Below are 17,507 nucleotides of genomic sequence, written 5' to 3'. Positions count from 1 at the left end.
ACTCAAAACATTTCTTTTTGAACAAGCTTTTAGATAAATTTATCATAGCGGTTCTCTCTAGCTGTAGCCTGCAGCTATTCTACTATTGTCCAGTGCACACAAACTTAGTCTGTACTGTTGGTCTCCCTTTAACGATTTCTCTTACAGCTCACACACCAAACACAAACCCTGTTCTAATCATTATCTTTCTCTTTTTCCCCTCATGTCCTGAGCTGCTGTCTGGTGGTGTCCATCCAGGGTCCCTGTGCTTTTTCACAGGCGTGCCCCGCTCTTCAGCATAGTATAAAACCATTCTAACCTCTTTTTCTTCCCTCCCACTCTGTTCTCTCTCTCTGTCTCTCTCGCATGCGTCGAGATGTTCGGTTGGCCTGTCTGGAGGTGCCGATTCGTGTTTGCAGCACTCTGGAATCGGCCCTGTCCCGCTCAACAGAGATTAACACAACCCTTCTAACCTATCTTTCTTCCCTCCCACTCCGTTCTCTCTCTCTATCTCTCTCACATGTGTCGAGATGCCCCGTTGGCCTGTCTGGAGGTGCCCCATTCGTGGTTCCAGCGTTCCAGCCATCTTTTTGCACTCTCTTTGTACTGTTGTTCTTGTTTCTGTTCTGTTTCTTCTGTGCGGGTCGACCCACGGGGGTTGGGTTCCTCGGACTGAGCCTTGGTCCCTTCTAAGGTTTCTTCCTCTTAAAGGGAGTTTTTCCTTACCACTGTAGTCACCACAAAATTGGCTTCACTGTGGTGATGCTCATAAGAGGCGTGGACCTGTTTTTTCTGTAAAGCTGCTTTGTGACAACCTTGTTGTAAAAAGCGCTATATAAATAAACTTGAATTGAATTGAATTGAATGGCATAGCAAGTCAGTTAGTAATAGAAGGGCTAATATAAAAAGTACTGGATTTTTATTTATATATTTATTGTTAATTTAAGTGGCAAGAATGGCCTTTCATAGATGTTTTTCCTGTTTACAAACATTACTGAGTGTGCAAAGCTGGGGGCCAAAACTGCTTTAGTAAACCAGCCAGTCACAAGATTGTAATGCTAGTCAACTGTTGTACTGTTTATACATACTCGGTGACTCAATAATAAAATTCCAGTTTTCAGTTGAATCTCTTTGTCTTTCACTTGGATGTTAATGACATGTAATTGCTAGCTAACATTTGACTATTATATATTATAGGTCACACACAGCGCTAACAATCATTACATAACTATCACGTGAACAACATGCAAATTCTTACATAGAGCGTTTAATCAGACGGCCACTGCCTCGACGCCCAGCAAAATACAACAAATAACCGTTCTGTGGTTTAATACTTGCCTTGTGTTTACTGAGAATATTTGGCGTGTAGTGATGTTACTTGACAGTAAGTCCGATGATCATGATGTTATTTGGCTCATTGGCTGCTATAACTCGAGTTTTAAAACTCTTAAAAATATAACAGCCGTATTAAAATGTTTTATGCTGTTCTGTGTTCAGGAAATGAATGTATTATTTTACATTAAAAATGTTTAAGCATTTACAAACTGATTTTGCTCTCATGCCCAATATCAACCCATTCATTTTGGACTCATTCGGGAGCGCCCTCTAGCGTTTGAGAAAACCTTAAGACATAGCAGAGTGGGTATTCTCCTCTCTACAAGTTCACTGGTTCTGCTTTCTTTCCCCTCGATGCGCGCATGTCTGTGATGACGTTTGCAAGAAAACCATCGATACGTAGCCGAAGGCTTTTAATTTGAAACATAATCCGACTGACCTGGTAGTTGTAGGCAGAGACCTTACATCGAACTACAAATCACTCAAGCAAGACATTTCCGAGAAATAAGGATAACTTTTCAGAAATGACGCATCTGATCCTGCACCGCGGCTTACTCAAGAGTCTTCTCAGAACATCCGGCCTGCTTGTTTTGAGCCTCAGAGCTGATTACAGGCAGCTCGAGTAGTTAGCTAGCATGTTAAGCTAATTAAAGTTAGCATGCTTGGCCATAGCGAGTGAAAGATGAGCGGATTAGCTCCGTTAGCCGCGGGATCACGAGCTGCAGCTTCTTGTTCTAAAAGTAATTTAACGCTACCTTAGTGATGATGTGTTATAGTGGTGCTGAGATGTCCAGAAGAAAGAATTGTGTGTAACGGAGATGAGAGGAATTCAGCTTTGTGGAAATGGACCATTTCCAATTTCCGCTGCTTCTCACTGTCGTTCTGCCTATCTCAGGTCTGTAGAACAATATTAAACTTAACTGTGTCCTTCATTTAAAATGTAATGTTCAGAATAACGAGTAAACGGTGACAATGTACTCATTATAAGGTTTATTACAAAGCTGAAGTTGGCGTTATACTCGCCAGCTTCTTGTTCGAATTTTCCAGTTCCACCTTAAATGGTGCCGCAGTTTATGGTGCGACAAGAGGCAGCAAAATGTAACTGCTGCGCCGTTAAAGGTGGAACGAGAAAATTCGAATAAGTAGTTGGCAAATACGGAAATGAAAATAGTATGTATTACAGAAGAATTATGCACGTAGTATTGCTATTGGTGTTTTTGTTGTTAGATATTTTATACCGAATTATAGGTTGAATCTGAGATGTTACAGCAGAAAAATGGAGTGGAAATGAACAATGCGACTCGATGCATTTTTTGGGGTTACTTTTAAAGTATTCTTTAGGGGGGAGCAGTAATTCCCATAGATTTTGAAAGAATATACTAATCTTAAAATAAAACAACACTCTTATAGGAGTGATTTCTGCTAGATAAATGGGAAGCAATTCCTCCTAACAATTTGCAGGAGCACTTTCATCATTATATGTATTGTACATGTATTTTATATGTTTGATTTTGTTTTTATCCAGTTTCTTGGGGGTTCCAATAATTCTGCAGTTCACTGTATAAAATGTGTAGTTAGTGTAATGTGTAGGCTGATTGATCTGGTTTATTGGCCTAGGTCAGGGGTGTACATGGGCCAGATCATACATGTCAAAATACCCAAGGGCAAAAATATTATTCACACATGATTTGGAATGTTATTTCCTGTTACTGTATAAAAGAGGCTTTTTTCTTGGTCTCAGAGCAGTTTAAATCGTGCTTAAAACAAATAATTCAGTTATTTAAACAAAAAATCTATATATACACTACTTCCAAAAGTATTTGCTCATCTGCCTTCACACGAATATGAAATTGAGAGAGATCCCATTCTTAATCCATAGGGTTTAATATGATGTTGGCCCACTCTTTGCAGCTATAGCATCTTCAACCTTTCTGGGAAGGCTTTCCACAAGGTTTAGGAGTGTGTTTATGGGAATTTTTGACCATTCTTCCAGAAGCGCATTTCTGAGGTCAGACACTGATGTTGGATGAGAAGGCCTGGCTTACAGTCTCCACTCTAATTCATCCCAAAGGTGTTCTGTCGGGTTGACGTCAGGACTCCGTGCAGGCCAGTCAAGTTCTTCACACCAAACTTGCTCATCCATGTTTTCCTTGCTTTATGCACTGGTGCACAGTCATGTTGGAACAGAAAGGGACCATCCCCAAACTGTTCCCACAAATTGGGAGCATGAAATTTTCCAAAATCTCTTGGTGCTGAAGCATTAAGAGTTCCTTTCACTGGAACTAAGGGGCTGAGCAAAACTCCTGAAAAACAACCCCACACTATAATCCCCCCTCCACCAAACTTTACATTTGGCACAATGCAGTCAGACAAGTACCGTTCTCCTGGCAACCACCAAACCAAGACTCGTCCATCAGATTGCATGATTAGTCACTCCAGAGAACAGGTCTCCACTGCTCCAATGGCGGTGCTTTACACCGCTGCATTTGATGCTTTGCATTGTGCTTGGTGATGTAAGGCTTGGATGCAGCTGCTTGGCCTTGGAAACTGCTTTCCATGAAACTCTCTACGCACTATTCCTGAGCTAATCTGAAGGCCAGGAGGTCTGTAGCGATTGACTGCAGAAATTTGGCGACCTCTGCTCACTATGCCCCTGAGCATCCACTGACTCCGCTCTGTCCTTTTGCGTGGCCTACCACTTCGTGGCTGAGTTGCTGTCATCCCCAACCGCTTCCACTTTGTTATAATACCACTTACAGTTGACTGTGGAATATTTAGTAGCCAGGAAATTTCACAACTGGACTTGTTGCACATCTGGCATCCTATCAAGGTACCACACTGGAATTCACTGAGCTCCTGCGAGTGATCCATTCTTTCATAAATGCTTGTTGTCTGCAAGCCTAGGTGCTTGGTTTTATATACCTGTGGCCATGGAAGTGATTGGAACACCTAAATTCAATGATTTGAATGAGTGAGTGAATACTTTTGGTAATAGGCAGGTCACTTATAACAATCTTAAACAGAATGCATGGGCTGTGGGACTGGACACTTCTGGCCTAGGTAGAGGTTGCATGTAAACTCATTTATTAAGCTGAGTTTATAATACAAGTGGGCCAGTTTCAAAACAAATTCCGTGATTTTAGAGGAATAACATAGAATAGAGACATACAGAATCTAATCATCCTCTTTCTATATTTATTGCAGTGTTGTGCATTCACCTGCCCGCACCTGTTGAGCTTTTAATGAATTCTCAGCACTTTGTCCACCTTTTGACCTGGCAGGCTGGACCAGGGTCTCCTGAAGGTGTGCATTACACTGTGATGTTTCGTACGCAAAGGTACGTTTTGCTGAATGTTTTGAACAGAGATATTCCACAATACAGTATATTTCTTTAAACCACTTTAACGTTGCATACACTGAATTTAATTGTAATATTCATTTTTTAAATTTATATAAATTATTTTAATTTACAATTTCAAGTGTCATTTTGCATGGTTCAGTGTCTAATAACTAGAAAAAGAAAGCCCATAATATCCCAGGATGTTGCAAATGTATTATGTGGTTGCAATAGTATTTTAGTTGGTTGCTAGATTGTTTCTAGGTGGTTGATATGGTATGCAAAATAGTGCCTGTGTTCTCACGTTGTTGCCAAGGAGTTGCCAGGAGGTTGCTCTGGTATTTAAGGCTGTTGCTAGGGTATTGCTAGGTAGGTACCATAAAGCTCAAAGTGTTTGCCAGGTTGTTATTATTGTGGTTGTTGCCCTGTCTCTATTAAAATGTTGCCAGATGGTTGCTGTGGCATCCAAGTGATGTCTTGGCTGATTGCATGTATAGTGGGTAAAACAATAAATGTGAAAATGTGTTTTTGCTCCAGACTGTTTCTTGAAATAGTTAATTTATATTTTTAATCGGACTCTTTTGCCTCCCTCTGTATTTATGAACAGTAAAACCTGGATGACTGTGGGGAGTTGTGAGGTGGTACGTTCCCCTTTGTGGTGCAATTTGACCGAGGTCCTGTCAGATCCATATGAGGTCTACTACATCAACGTGTCTGCACGTCTGGGGAACCTGACCTCCCAACCCACCGTCTATGAACCATTTATGCCTCTGAATTATAGTGAGTAAACAGCTGACTGAGAAGAAAACACATTCTCTGTCGTAACAGCAGTTTTTGCAAAACTGAGAATAAGAGTACACTGAATTATGAAAAATGCAAATATGAGCTACAGTAACTGTCCAGCCACAATAAGTGATTCCAAGTGATTCTGTGAGAACTGGTAGACTGCCTAAACTACCTAAACCCATCGTCAACAGAGAATATACATTTTAATGTAAAATTACTGCTTATTAGCTGAATTTAATTAATTTAATTAATTAATTTGAGAGAAAAAAAAAACAAAATAAAAATGCTTTATTTTTTCTAAAATGTTAACCCCTTCAAATCACAGGCTTATTACGTTCTATCACGTAATAACTACATGGACCACAGTACAAACTGGTTGAGTTATTCTTAGGGTGTAGAATTATGAAATATACTGCAGTTGGGTCCTGCCCTGGCCATTAAGAGGTTAAACTCAGCAAATAAATAGAAATTGTACACTAAAATTTGCAGAGAAATGTAATGTTTGTGTTCTCTGTAGTGGACAAGTTAACTTATTTTCATTTAGAAAATCAACAAAAGGTCATTAGACTCCAGGGTGTTCAAACCTTTGCATATAACTGTATTAAGATTGTATGTAGGTCTTGCAGGTTTCATTCTAAACAAGCAGGAGCACAACTGAATCCATATGCTTAATCAGCTGTTCTGAGTCTTCAAACTTCTGCTTGGTTTGTAAATGTAAAATATAAATGTAAAATGGTTTGGAATGAAAACCTGCAGCCACACCAGCCCTTTGGGGATAATACTAGACATAATAATAGACAATTATGTTTCTGTGATGAATATTTAACAATGTTCAGAAGAATATGTATTTGTAAAAAAACAAACCTAGATGTCCTTTTGTGTGTCACAGCCGTCCCAGAGCTGCCTTTACTGACCATCTCTCCGTGTAATGAGTCTGTGTGCGTACATCTTCAGGCTCCATCTGAGAGGCTGCGTAATGTTTATAACTGCTCTCGATACACAAGCAGTTGCTTTAAGTACAGACTTGATGTCACTTCATATGGAGAATTCAAGGTAAAGAAATGGCCTTCATGATTTCTTGTGTATTTATTTAAATTTATGGCAGCAGGATAGCCTTTATTATCTGTAGTTTTTGTATTCAATACGGTAAAAAATGGGGGCAGTCATGGGCTGGAAGTTAGGGAACCAGCCCTGTGACTGGAAAGTTGTCGGTTCGATCCCCTTGGCTGACGGTTCATGACTGACGTGCCCTTGAACAAGGCACCTAACCCCCAATTGCTCCTCGGGCGCCCATGGATAGGGCTGCCCAACGCAAGCCTGCTCACTGCACCCTAGTGTGTGTGTTCACTAGTGTGTATGTGGGTATTTTACTACGCGGATGGGTTAAATCCAGAGGTCTAATTCCACAGTGTGCAAAACACAGTTGGCAAATGGTTCTAAATTCTAAGTCTAAAAATATTGTGATGCTTAAAGAAACGTTCACAATATTTATTTTTTTTAGACATCTGATCAGTTGGAACTGAGGAAAATACAGTAGTGCTACATTAAAAAAAAAAGCATGAACACAAAGCATGAACACACTGATTTTTATTCTATATTTGGTGCAATAAATCCAGTAAAATGGGACTAGTTTTGCTGTATTTATAATGAAACATGCAGTTGGTCAGTGTTCTACAAGTTGATATGTTCGGAAAAGCATATTGTATAGTGACAATTTTTTTATCTTTTTTTTTTCCCATATTACCCAGGCCTAGATTTTGTTACGTTTTTATGCTGAACTTGGAGACAAAGAATGCTGTCGGCCTTTTCTGTTGAAAGATTTTTGAAATTACTTTTTCTGCCATTTTCCTCTGTGATCTTCTGCAAAAGGCCTGTAGTGCATTTACAAAAAGTGCATTCTAAAATCATTGAGTCAAAAAAATCCTCTAAAATCACCAAATATGTGTTAATGGGACAAGTTTTGAAAAAAAGAAAAGATGCATGCAAATTAAAACTACTTCATTGAAATTATTTTTAGTGTCCATGTGTTTTTAGATGTTATACAGAGATTCTAAAAATTATGTAAAAACCTTTCGGTTCTGAGCAGTAATAAGCACCCAAACATCTTCAATATCTGTTTTCTCATTTTCAAAGTTGAGACGTCAACAGCTAATGCAAACAATAGTTTATTATTGATATCATGTTTGGTGGGTTTTGTAAAAAATAAAAATTGTAAACTATAAAAGCAGTCTTACAACCCTGAGGTGTCCCACTGCTCTGAGCCCCAGCATGTAGGTTATTTGTTGCCGAATTCTACAGTAAGTGATGGTGCAAGGTGGTTTATGTTGCAAATGACGTCAAAGCAATTTGCATGCAGCAGCAGCTCAGAATTCTTATAAAATTTATCAAATGTTTCTTGAATATAACACAGGTAGCATTTCTTTACAATTGAAAAAAAAATTAAACATTTGAAGCTGTGTTGACAGGAATAGAGCAGTATAGAGCTATCCACCATCTGTCAGCTTGGAAACTGAAGTTGGATGATATTCTCTTGCTTTTAGGATCTTTGCTGGTGTAAAATAACATGGACATTATCTCTTGCAGATTTTAAATACTTTGGAGGTGAGGTGGGGGGTTTAGGGGGGACACTAACTTTTTGAATTATATATTTTTAAAAAAATCCTTAACAGTAGTCTTATTATAACAGCAAACCAAAGAGTTTTATTTATGACGGAAGAAAGGCAAAAGAGGTAAATACTTGTCCAAAACGAAGGCAAGCTGTAGACTCAATGTCCTTTACACAAATATGACCGATGTGTAATCCTTTAAGATAAACCTATTTTTCTCACTCTCGCTGTCCTGCTGAAAAAAGTAGATTCATTTCCTGACAAATATGGGTATATGTAAAGGTATTAAAAAAAAAAAAGTAAAAGTATAAATCAGCTCAAGTAACTGTACAAGTAACTGTAGAAACAGTAAGGCACAAAGCATTGTCTATTTCTGTAGATGCATGTTTCTTCCAAACTAATGTCCCTGCATGTGTTTTTGGGCTGTACAGTTCTGGAAGGAAACGCAAAGGTTGGGAACTGTAGTTCTAGAGCATCTGGTTCCAGGCCAGAAGCACTGTGTGAGTGTGAGCATCATCAGTCGCAGCTCTGCTAACGGCCCAGCTGTATGTACCTCTACAACCATGGCATCCAACACAGGTAACTCATTTAGTCATGATTAAGCCAAAACATAAACCTGGGGGTGGGCAATGTGATGATTTTATCATTATCGTGATAAATTGACACAATACACTTTTCTTAGCACATCATGGTTATTGTCCGTATTTAAAGAGCGCTGACTAAGTACGTTTCATTACAAAGCATAATTAAGCCAGTTTAGATTTAGAGCAGCACAGTTTGATACAAATAATTGTAGTTGTAGTTATTATTGTTATTATTACCATAGTAATTTTTATATGTTGAACTACGTTCTATTGTCCGTTCCAGCTGAAAATGCCTTGAAGTATCGTGATGGTGTTTTTGCTGTATCTTTCATCCCTACATAAACCTGCCCTAAGGTTACTCCCAAAGCCATAGTATGCCTATTTAATTTTGCACTTGAGCAGCATGATTAATGTAAAAGTATGGGCAAAAGTATGTTGCAGCAGTTTTTAAAGAGCAGCCATCTGGTATGCTGTACTTTTATCCATTTGTACAGTAGCCACAGTATGTCACACAGTACTATCTAAGATAAAAGGACCAGAAAGATGTCTTTGTGCAATGCTACAGAAAAAACACTTTTGGTTCCTTAAAAAATAATGTAATGCATTGTTCGTTAGAGAGCCATTTTTGTAAAAGGAGTAAAGAACCTTTTTATAGTTTTTAAACTAACCAATTCTGGGTTAATTTCTGAAAGGGGCTTGTTATTGCTTGTTTGGATTCACACACACAGGTGCTGTGCTCGGAATTGCTCCCTGTCACAGAAATAATGTACTATTTAGCATGTCAGCCTTTTATTTTTTTATCTCAATCATACATTTTGCTTGATATTTAGTTAACTATTGAATACTTATAATTTGTTGCACATTTTATTGTATGGACAATGTACACTACAAATTCCAGCAGAAGAACATGGCGTGTTTGGTGTGAGATGTATATTCTTAGAGCAGGAGATGACACATAGATAGCAGAGGGCACTGTACAGCATTTTATATACACATGTAAGTAAAAATAACACTTAGTGACCAGGTAATGCAAACTTTATATTAAACAGTTTTACTGACAGATGTAAACTTCTGAAATCACAAATTGAATATTTGATGGCTCGTCAGCTATTGTATGTGTTTTGCTTGCTCACCTTAAAGTTTCATCTCAGCATCCTGAATCGCTGCATTAGTGAAACATGAAAGCTAACATTAATCTTGGTCCTGTATCTCTCGCTGTGGTCGTTCGCCCTCATCAATTACAGCTCAAATGCCTCTACAATTTTTTATTTATTTATTTTTAATAGTTTAAGTATTAATGTAATATTTCAAGGTCTAGAACAAGTGTCTAGTTTGCTGTTGGTGTTTTGGTGTATTTTGAGTAAACAATGCTATTTTAAAAAATAAATAAAAATTATGTCAAGAACAGAAATGCTACAAGCATAAATAGCACAGAGCTTCAGCAGACATGAGAGTTGCTTCATAATGAGTCCTTGAAAAAGCCCAGCTATTATGAGTTAAAAAATTAATCAACATAAGATTTATTGATTTATTTATTGACTTATTTATTGATAAGATTTATGAAAAGAATTTAAGACCTACTTTAAGAATTGGTGTAGTGATTTGTTAGCAATTTGAATAATAAATAGGAATATGGTATTAGCTGTGAATTATAAATCCATGTTTAAGTAGAGCTGGCGTAAGTACTGTTAAAGCACATGTAGGAGGTAAATATACAGCATTGTTAGCTTGGTGCTAACATAATGTCATATGAAGTCCCACAGAAGGGATATTTGAGATTAGCATTATCTTAGTGGTGATACTTTAAAACAAGTCTTTTTGTGATTAATTAACAAAAAGTGGTTTGAAACAAATGTGTAATGATTTACAAAGCCAATTCATGGGCTGTAAGCTTCCATTACTCATTTGCTTTACATTAGCTTTGTACCTCCAGTGCTAAACATGTCATGGCTCTGTTTAGAGTAACTTGTGCAATTTGTTTCTTTGTTTTTTTTGGTACAGAACCATTCATTTAAACTTGGTATTTAAACCTGTTTCTTCCCATTTTAGATGCTGTAATCTCTGTGTTTTCATGCTTGGCGGTGCTACTGTTCTGTGCAGTCTTTTGTCTGCTTTTCGTCTCTGGGTTCCTCTGTCTGAAAACCCACCTACCCCCTGTTCTGGTGAGACACATAATTTTCCCTCTTTGTTTGTTTTGTCTTCAGCATTGCCTTTTTTTGTGGTGATCTGTTATTTAACTATATTTTGGTGACATATTGTCGTTATTAGAGCAAAACCTTGTTTCTCCATTTTTGTTGATTTTTGATTTTGTCTTACCACACCATGCATGTGTCTTTCCACCATGAATGAATTTTAGGATCAAAATCTTCTCCAAACTATTCGTTAAACGATGTGTTAGACATCCAGCAGCATATTCATAACTTTCTGTGAGGGTACTTTAAGAAGTAGACGTGCTTATATTTGTTTATATTTCCTTGGCAAAGTGATGAAGCAGTAGTTCACTGCTAGGTCATTATGTACAGCTACAGGAAAGAATGTCTTTTTGATAGGAAGTCTCATGTAATTAGACTTTAGAGGCAACAAGGCCTACATAGCTGGTTACAATATTGCATTATCAGAATTACTCGTGATTTACTTTGAAAATGTCAGTTGGCAGTTATTAGGTTTATCTTCAACACTTTACCACTATAATGTACAAACTAGGGGTGGGAGATCTCTAGACACTTCATGATTCAATTACGATTCAGAGGGCTGCAATGCGATTTTTAATCAAAAAAGTTAATAAAGCAATTTTCGATGCACCTGATGCATCTTTTTTTCTGTGCAGGATTTCTTTTTTCTTATTGTGTGAGGACTTGATACTTTAAAAAGCAAAGTATTTGTAATGATCTATAATGAATTTAATTCCAAAATCTTTTATTAATAAAACAAATGGAAGTGATGTGGCAAGTGAACTGGCAGGCTCTAATTCACTGCTCTTGTTCGGAGCATGTGAGATGCTAGCTGCGATAAGATCCAGTGGCATTGGATGTCCACGCAGCACATTACAGCTGTACTACAGCTGTCAGGTGGAAGCTTTGACGTCGCTTGCTCAATGGATGTCTGGTTGGCAGCAAGTACAACTGAACGGAAAACGAGTGGAAACATAGTTTCTCATTTTTATGGTTTCCAAAATATTTTTGTTTAGTGTGACACAACTTGCATATAGTATGGCTCTTATCCCTTTTCTTCTGGAGTGCAGACTGCAGGTCACATAGTAACACAGAAAGTCTCGCCTAGCTCGTCTGTAATGAAGAGGCAAAGAGAAAAATTTAAGATGAACATTTGGAGACAAATGGGCTTATTTGCATTTGTAAGCACTGCAGTTGGTTTCCTGGTATGTTAAATCTGCAACGAGAGACCGTAAAACACTAAAAAGTTGTGAAGATGAAAGTTTCTCTTTCGAATTTTCTCGTTCTACCTTAAATGGTGCTGCATGTAAATTCTAGCACCTCAGGCAAGTGGAACGGAAAAATTCAAACGAGAAGCTAACGAATAAAACTGACTTCAGCCTCGTAAAATGCTGAGACATTTTACAAGAAAGAAAAGTTTTCTGGTGGAGATGGGAAGAAAGTGTCTATAGATAAAACTTAAAGCAGACCAAAGTAGGTCTGCGTTTCATTTATCTTTTTAGCCTATGCTTGGACATATTGGACATAAAATGTTGTGGCTCCCAGAGTGGTTTGATTTTTTTTTTTTTTTTTTTTTTGAAAGGATAAAATGGATCCTGTCGACTCCTGACCTAAACTAGCTTTTAATGCAGAGTATGCCACATGTATTTCTTGCTCATCCAGTTGTGTTTTATCAAAATTAAGTTCTTGCCCATTTAAAATTATATAACTTGCTCTACCTCTCTTTCTAGAGTTCCTTTCAAAGCCCATATAAAGTGCATTTACTGGCCTTTCCCACTGCTGAATCCCAAGCCCCTGTTTCACTGGAGCCCAACATCCTTAATAACGTCAAGGGAGGCTGCAAGAGTGATGGGGAGTGCGAAGGCGAGCATGAAAATGAGGACGAGGAGGTGGCATACGAGAGTCTAAGGGGTCAGATGGCACCTTCAGAAACAAGCTGCTCTTCCATTCCTCCTACCCCAGATGTCCAATATGAAGGTCTGCATGATGGTGGCTCTGTCAGCGAAGTTCCTGCATCTCCTATGCGAGTGCCAAAAGCCTTATGTTCTATAGCTGCTACAGAGCATGCACTAAAACCACTGTGTAGGACTGGGTTTGGGTTTCATTGGAAGGGACAAACACCAAACCAGATCTTGCCAGCAGGACTCTCTTTACAAGAGCTTAAAAGCAAGGACTTCCTCGGACACAAAAGAAATGAGGGGCATGATGCTGAGGCAGAGGGTAACATCAATGTGAATCTCTTCTCTTTGAGAAGAGGATGCATAGAGAAGGAAGAGTTGGATGAAGAGACAATGGGGAACATGGAAAGCCAGGAAATGCTGGTACCTTTGTCTCCTCAAAGGGAACTAGAAAATACAACAGACATCAAGTTCACATACTCTCCAAGCTCCGATAGGCACGTTACAGTCTCCGAGGAGGAGGAGGAAGAAGAAGAGTACTCTGGTTATATGATGCGGAACTAGAATGGGCTGTTGGCAGTTGTGCTGCGGTATTTTCACCTGTTTTGGACATTTATCTATCCAAAGGCCTACATGGCATATGGCCTATAGGTTAGTGAGTTTCAAAGGTCACTGAATCCACAGTATTCTTCGCTGTCATTGAGTCATTTCAGGAAACTCAGTGAGCAGTGTTTTTGGTACTGCTTACTCTGAATTTGCCTTTTCATTTTTGCTTTTTCATCCTCTGCTGTCTAGCCTATATGCAGATTTCTGGTATTCATGTAATCAAAACAAGCATGGAGCTAAAGCATTTCACTTGAGGTTTCATTTTGAGGTGGTCATCCTGAATTCTGCACATATTCTGTGATATTTTCACAAATTAGGGATGCAACGATCAATTGACTTAGTCAAATTAAATTGATGACCAAATTAGTTGGCAGCTAATTTAAAAGTCGATTAGCCAGTGACGTCATTCCACGTTTATCATGCTATCATACCGCTTAATGAAGAGTTAACAAAAGGGTGATGGAAGCCTCAGGAACAAAAAGTGTGGGAGCAGTTCACGCTTAACTCTGGAGCATCTGAAGAGGAAATGCGTCTCCTCGTTGGATGAAGCTCATGTGATAATGTGAGGTTATGTGAAAAGCCGTCCTACTTCATGTTATGAGCTGAGCTGTAACTTTTTCTATTTTGGAATGCATATTCTCTGGAATCGTTAATGGTGTTGAAACAGATAGTCACTATTATTCACAATGATCATGTTGACATTTCAAATGATGTTTACAGTTTTAAATCCTGCATCGTTGTCTTAATGTCAAGGCCAACGAGGCGTTAAAATTTGGCGAACATAGGAGAATGTTTTCATACAGCTGCAAACAGTTTTGTGTTATCCTTGATTCTCCGTTAATGTTTGTTACCACTCGCAAATAGTTTCAGGGGGTAGTTCTCTGCACACACATTGGGGTGTTTACAGAAAATCATTCAGATTTAACTGTTCATAGATAGAGCTGCAGGTTAAGAAAGTTGCCCACAATTACACTATTTCAAGAATATTGCACTCAGAAAAGCGAGATAGGATTATATAACGGAGAAAATGCAGTGATCCATACACGTTTGTGTTTTTATTGTTTGTGTGATATGGTCATGTAGTTGTTGAAGCAGAGAGGACCTGTTGGTTTGATTAGAGAATACCGATTTAGTTTTGTTACGTTTTATTGCTACTACTTTGCATATCCATGTTTTTAAATTTTGACAGGAAAAAGACTTCTTGTATTAGTAGGAAAGTCCATTAAAGCAGTGAAGGTTAAAATAAGGTATTCATTAAACAACCTCGAGCTAAATTTAAAAGCTAATAGCTACATAGGAGTTATTTGGTAATTGAGCGATTGATAATCTGATCAGATGATTATTCGACTGTCAAAATAGTCGTTTATTGCAGCCCTTTCACAAATAATCCATTTGTATACCAAATCCTAGATTTTATCAGAATATTGGAGCCAATCGAGTGTGATATTAATGGATTGGTACCGGATTGCTACCACTATATTAAATTTGGACTTCTTTTATGATCAGCCAGTTGAACTTGATGACTCGCTTGATGTATTGGTACTGACTAATTGGCAAATTGAATATCTACAGGTTATTAAAAAGCCATGTTTAGCAGGCTGAAAGTTCACAATTTCATTTCAAATTCACAAGAGGGTGCTATTAGCATTTAAGTATAATGAGATGGTTGAGTGCAAAAACACAATATGAACAGAGCAATTTTTTAAATGCTGTACTATTTGCAAACACACACATGGTTTACACATACTACAGTGTGTGTCCTTTGCAAATAAACAGAACATGGATGTAAAAAGCATTAGCCTAGCACAAAACATGCAGATGCAGCACTATTTTCTAATTGTACGTGTATGTTAACACTTGACATAAAAATGCAACATGTTACAAATACAAAAAAATGTACGCCATTTGTAAAGATTTTCTCACAGGCTAAGCCATTTCTTGAGCTGCGCATAATTTCGCCTCCTTAAGTAGGTGGCACTGATGCTCTTAAAGAGGAAACCATTGTTTGCGAATCACAAAGGTTGTGAATATATAACTGGGACATTACTGTTACAACCCACAAATGTCCATGTTTAAGCTTCAGGAGCTGGGAGTACTATAAAACCCAGAATAAGAGAGTGAATGCACACATAAGAGTACAAATCCCATAAAAGCACTTAACATGAAGATTAAACATAAATTAGCATTGTTGCAGTGGTGGCCAAGATAAATTAAAGCTACTAATAAAGGTTTGTGCACTGTATTGTTATATAATGGTACTGTATGTGCATCTGTCATTTATGCTAATGAAATTATTGACTCATCAATGTGGCATTAACTGGTCATACGGAAAGTAATCGATCCCACTTCCTAGTTTACAGTAGTGTTTGAGTTTGAATTGTTCACTGAGAAGTTTAAAAGCAATGCAAACAGTAAATGATTTAAATTAAATATGTACACAAACACCGACATACAAAGTAAGCCCCAGCTCAGTTTTTTTTCGTTCTCCATGTTTAGTTGGATATCTCTCCATGCACTCGTATGGATACACGAAAACTTTATCATCTAATCATCTAGTCACTGCTTTGCTAGCCATTTCAGTAGTCAAACTTTGGTGACCATAATGGTGCAGGAGATCGTAATGGTATTGTATCATTTACAGTGTTAAATTGGGTAGCTGTCAGTTTAATTCCAGGTTGAAGTGTTACATTTCTTTGGAAGCTTTGTTTTATCATTAGAGTTTACTGGATAGTGCCAGAACTATAGTGCCACATGTCTGCTTTGCAGGTTGGAGAGAATTTTCTTTTAAATATTTTAAAAACTTTGTAAAGTAGGAAATATAATGGTTTGTTGCTTCATGAGGGTACCAAAAGTTATTTTTTTATGGGTCATAAACATTTATTAGTGCCAACATGTTACTCATAATGATCTACATATATTGCCACATGCGCATGTATTCTTTTATGTTGTATTAGGTATTGTTCCTTATCAGGTTCAGGAAGCTCAGAAGTTACATTTTTAAGTTTTTTGCTCAGTGAACAGTAAATCAATAATTTGGGTATTTCTCCCATCACTGCATTTACATTTTCAGAACTTTTTCATGTAGGCAGAAAGTGCTTTTTTCATGCCAGTTCCCATCACAAATAGTCTTGCTCAATAAGAAGCTGCATTTCTGGAAAGATGCTTTGGAATGGAGCTTGTTGTAGAAAGTAGAAATAGAACTGAATTAATTTTTTGGACACTGAGAGCGAGAAGTCCGTTAACTGGGTTTATTTGAAAGATTTTAAACTCTTAACCCCTTAAGTGGCAAGGATGTGTAATCCATGTAGTTAGTGAATAATGAGCCTTTGGATGTAAAACGCCTGATATTTTTAAGGGGTTAAATATGCAGTATTTAAATATCAAATGTTTATATGTTTAAAACATTGTAAATTCTCATCTGCCTCGTACAGTAAGAGTCTAATGGACACAACGCATATTATGTATGTTTTTTTTTTTTTTTAAGTCTTTTGAAAGGCTTTGTGGTTTATATTTTTTTACAATAAAACATTTTGGAATCTTAGAGCCTATGCCTTTTATTTTTCAGAAATAAAGGTCAAAATAATGAGTAGGTTACTCATTATAACAATAATGGATAGTGAGTGGTGTAATTTAAACTAATTACATTTTAAAATGTTTCCTATGTTCCCATAGACCTCTCAAATTATGCGTCTCTGGTCTGTGTATTTTTGCATATTTGTTATACTTGAGTGTTTTGTATCATATCAACTGCTTCACAATTAGACAAAAAATAAGCCAAGTAAACAGAAAATGCTTTTTTTTAAATGCTGAATTCATTTAATCAGGAAAAGTGAAGCTGTTAATCCCACCCTGGCCTTATGTTAAAAAGTAATTGTCCCCTTAGATACGAAATCAATCAGTTAACCAAATTGTTAACTGGTTCTATTTCACTAGCTACACCCTGGCATGATTACTGATGACCTGTTGAATAATCTAACCATCTTAAAAAGAATAGAACCAGTCTGGCAATGTGAAGCAGGCTAGGAGGTCTCGTTATTAAAGAGATTCAAACAGAGATGCGAAATAAAGTCCTTTAAAATCTGCCAGTCTCGAAAGGGTTAGAAAGCCATTGCTAAGGTTCTGTGACTCTAGTGAACCACACTGAGAGCGAGATAAATAGAGGAAAGGAGTGGACAGCCTACCAAAATTTCAACAAGTGCATCAAT

At 37.6% G+C, this 17,507-nt stretch overlaps 1 protein-coding gene across 1 annotated transcript; it reads left to right on the top strand.

Annotated features, from left to right (window-relative positions):
- Positions 1-1,752: 1,752 nt before the first annotated feature.
- crfb2 (cytokine receptor family member b2) lies at positions 1,753-16,802 on the top strand. The gene is made up of 7 exons (XM_017684529.2): positions 1,753-2,209; positions 4,519-4,651; positions 5,259-5,431; positions 6,327-6,490; positions 8,475-8,622; positions 10,677-10,789; positions 12,529-16,802. The coding sequence occupies exons 1-7, from the start codon at positions 2,158-2,160 to the stop codon at positions 13,258-13,260; spliced, it is 1,515 nt and encodes a 504-aa protein (XP_017540018.1). The 5' UTR covers positions 1,753-2,157; the 3' UTR covers positions 13,261-16,802.
- Positions 16,803-17,507: the final 705 nt, after the last annotated feature.

Source organism: Pygocentrus nattereri, chromosome 6 (assembly GCF_015220715.1).
Source record: "Pygocentrus nattereri isolate fPygNat1 chromosome 6, fPygNat1.pri, whole genome shotgun sequence".
Taxonomy (NCBI): domain Eukaryota; kingdom Metazoa; phylum Chordata; class Actinopteri; order Characiformes; family Serrasalmidae; genus Pygocentrus; species Pygocentrus nattereri.
This window is presented reverse-complemented; position numbering and strand designations above follow the sequence as displayed.

Bases quoted from the DNA above. Each gene is read 5' to 3' on its own strand.
- crfb2 (XM_017684529.2), top strand. From the start codon at position 2,158: ATGGACCATTTCCAATTTCCGCTGCTTCTCACTGTCGTTCTGCCTATC. The intron at 4,652-5,258 runs GTACGTTTTGCT...ATTTATGAACAG, and splicing joins GTGATGTTTCGTACGCAAAG to TAAAACCTGGATGACTGTGG. The intron at 8,623-10,676 runs GTAACTCATTTA...TTCCCATTTTAG, and splicing joins AACCATGGCATCCAACACAG to ATGCTGTAATCTCTGTGTTT.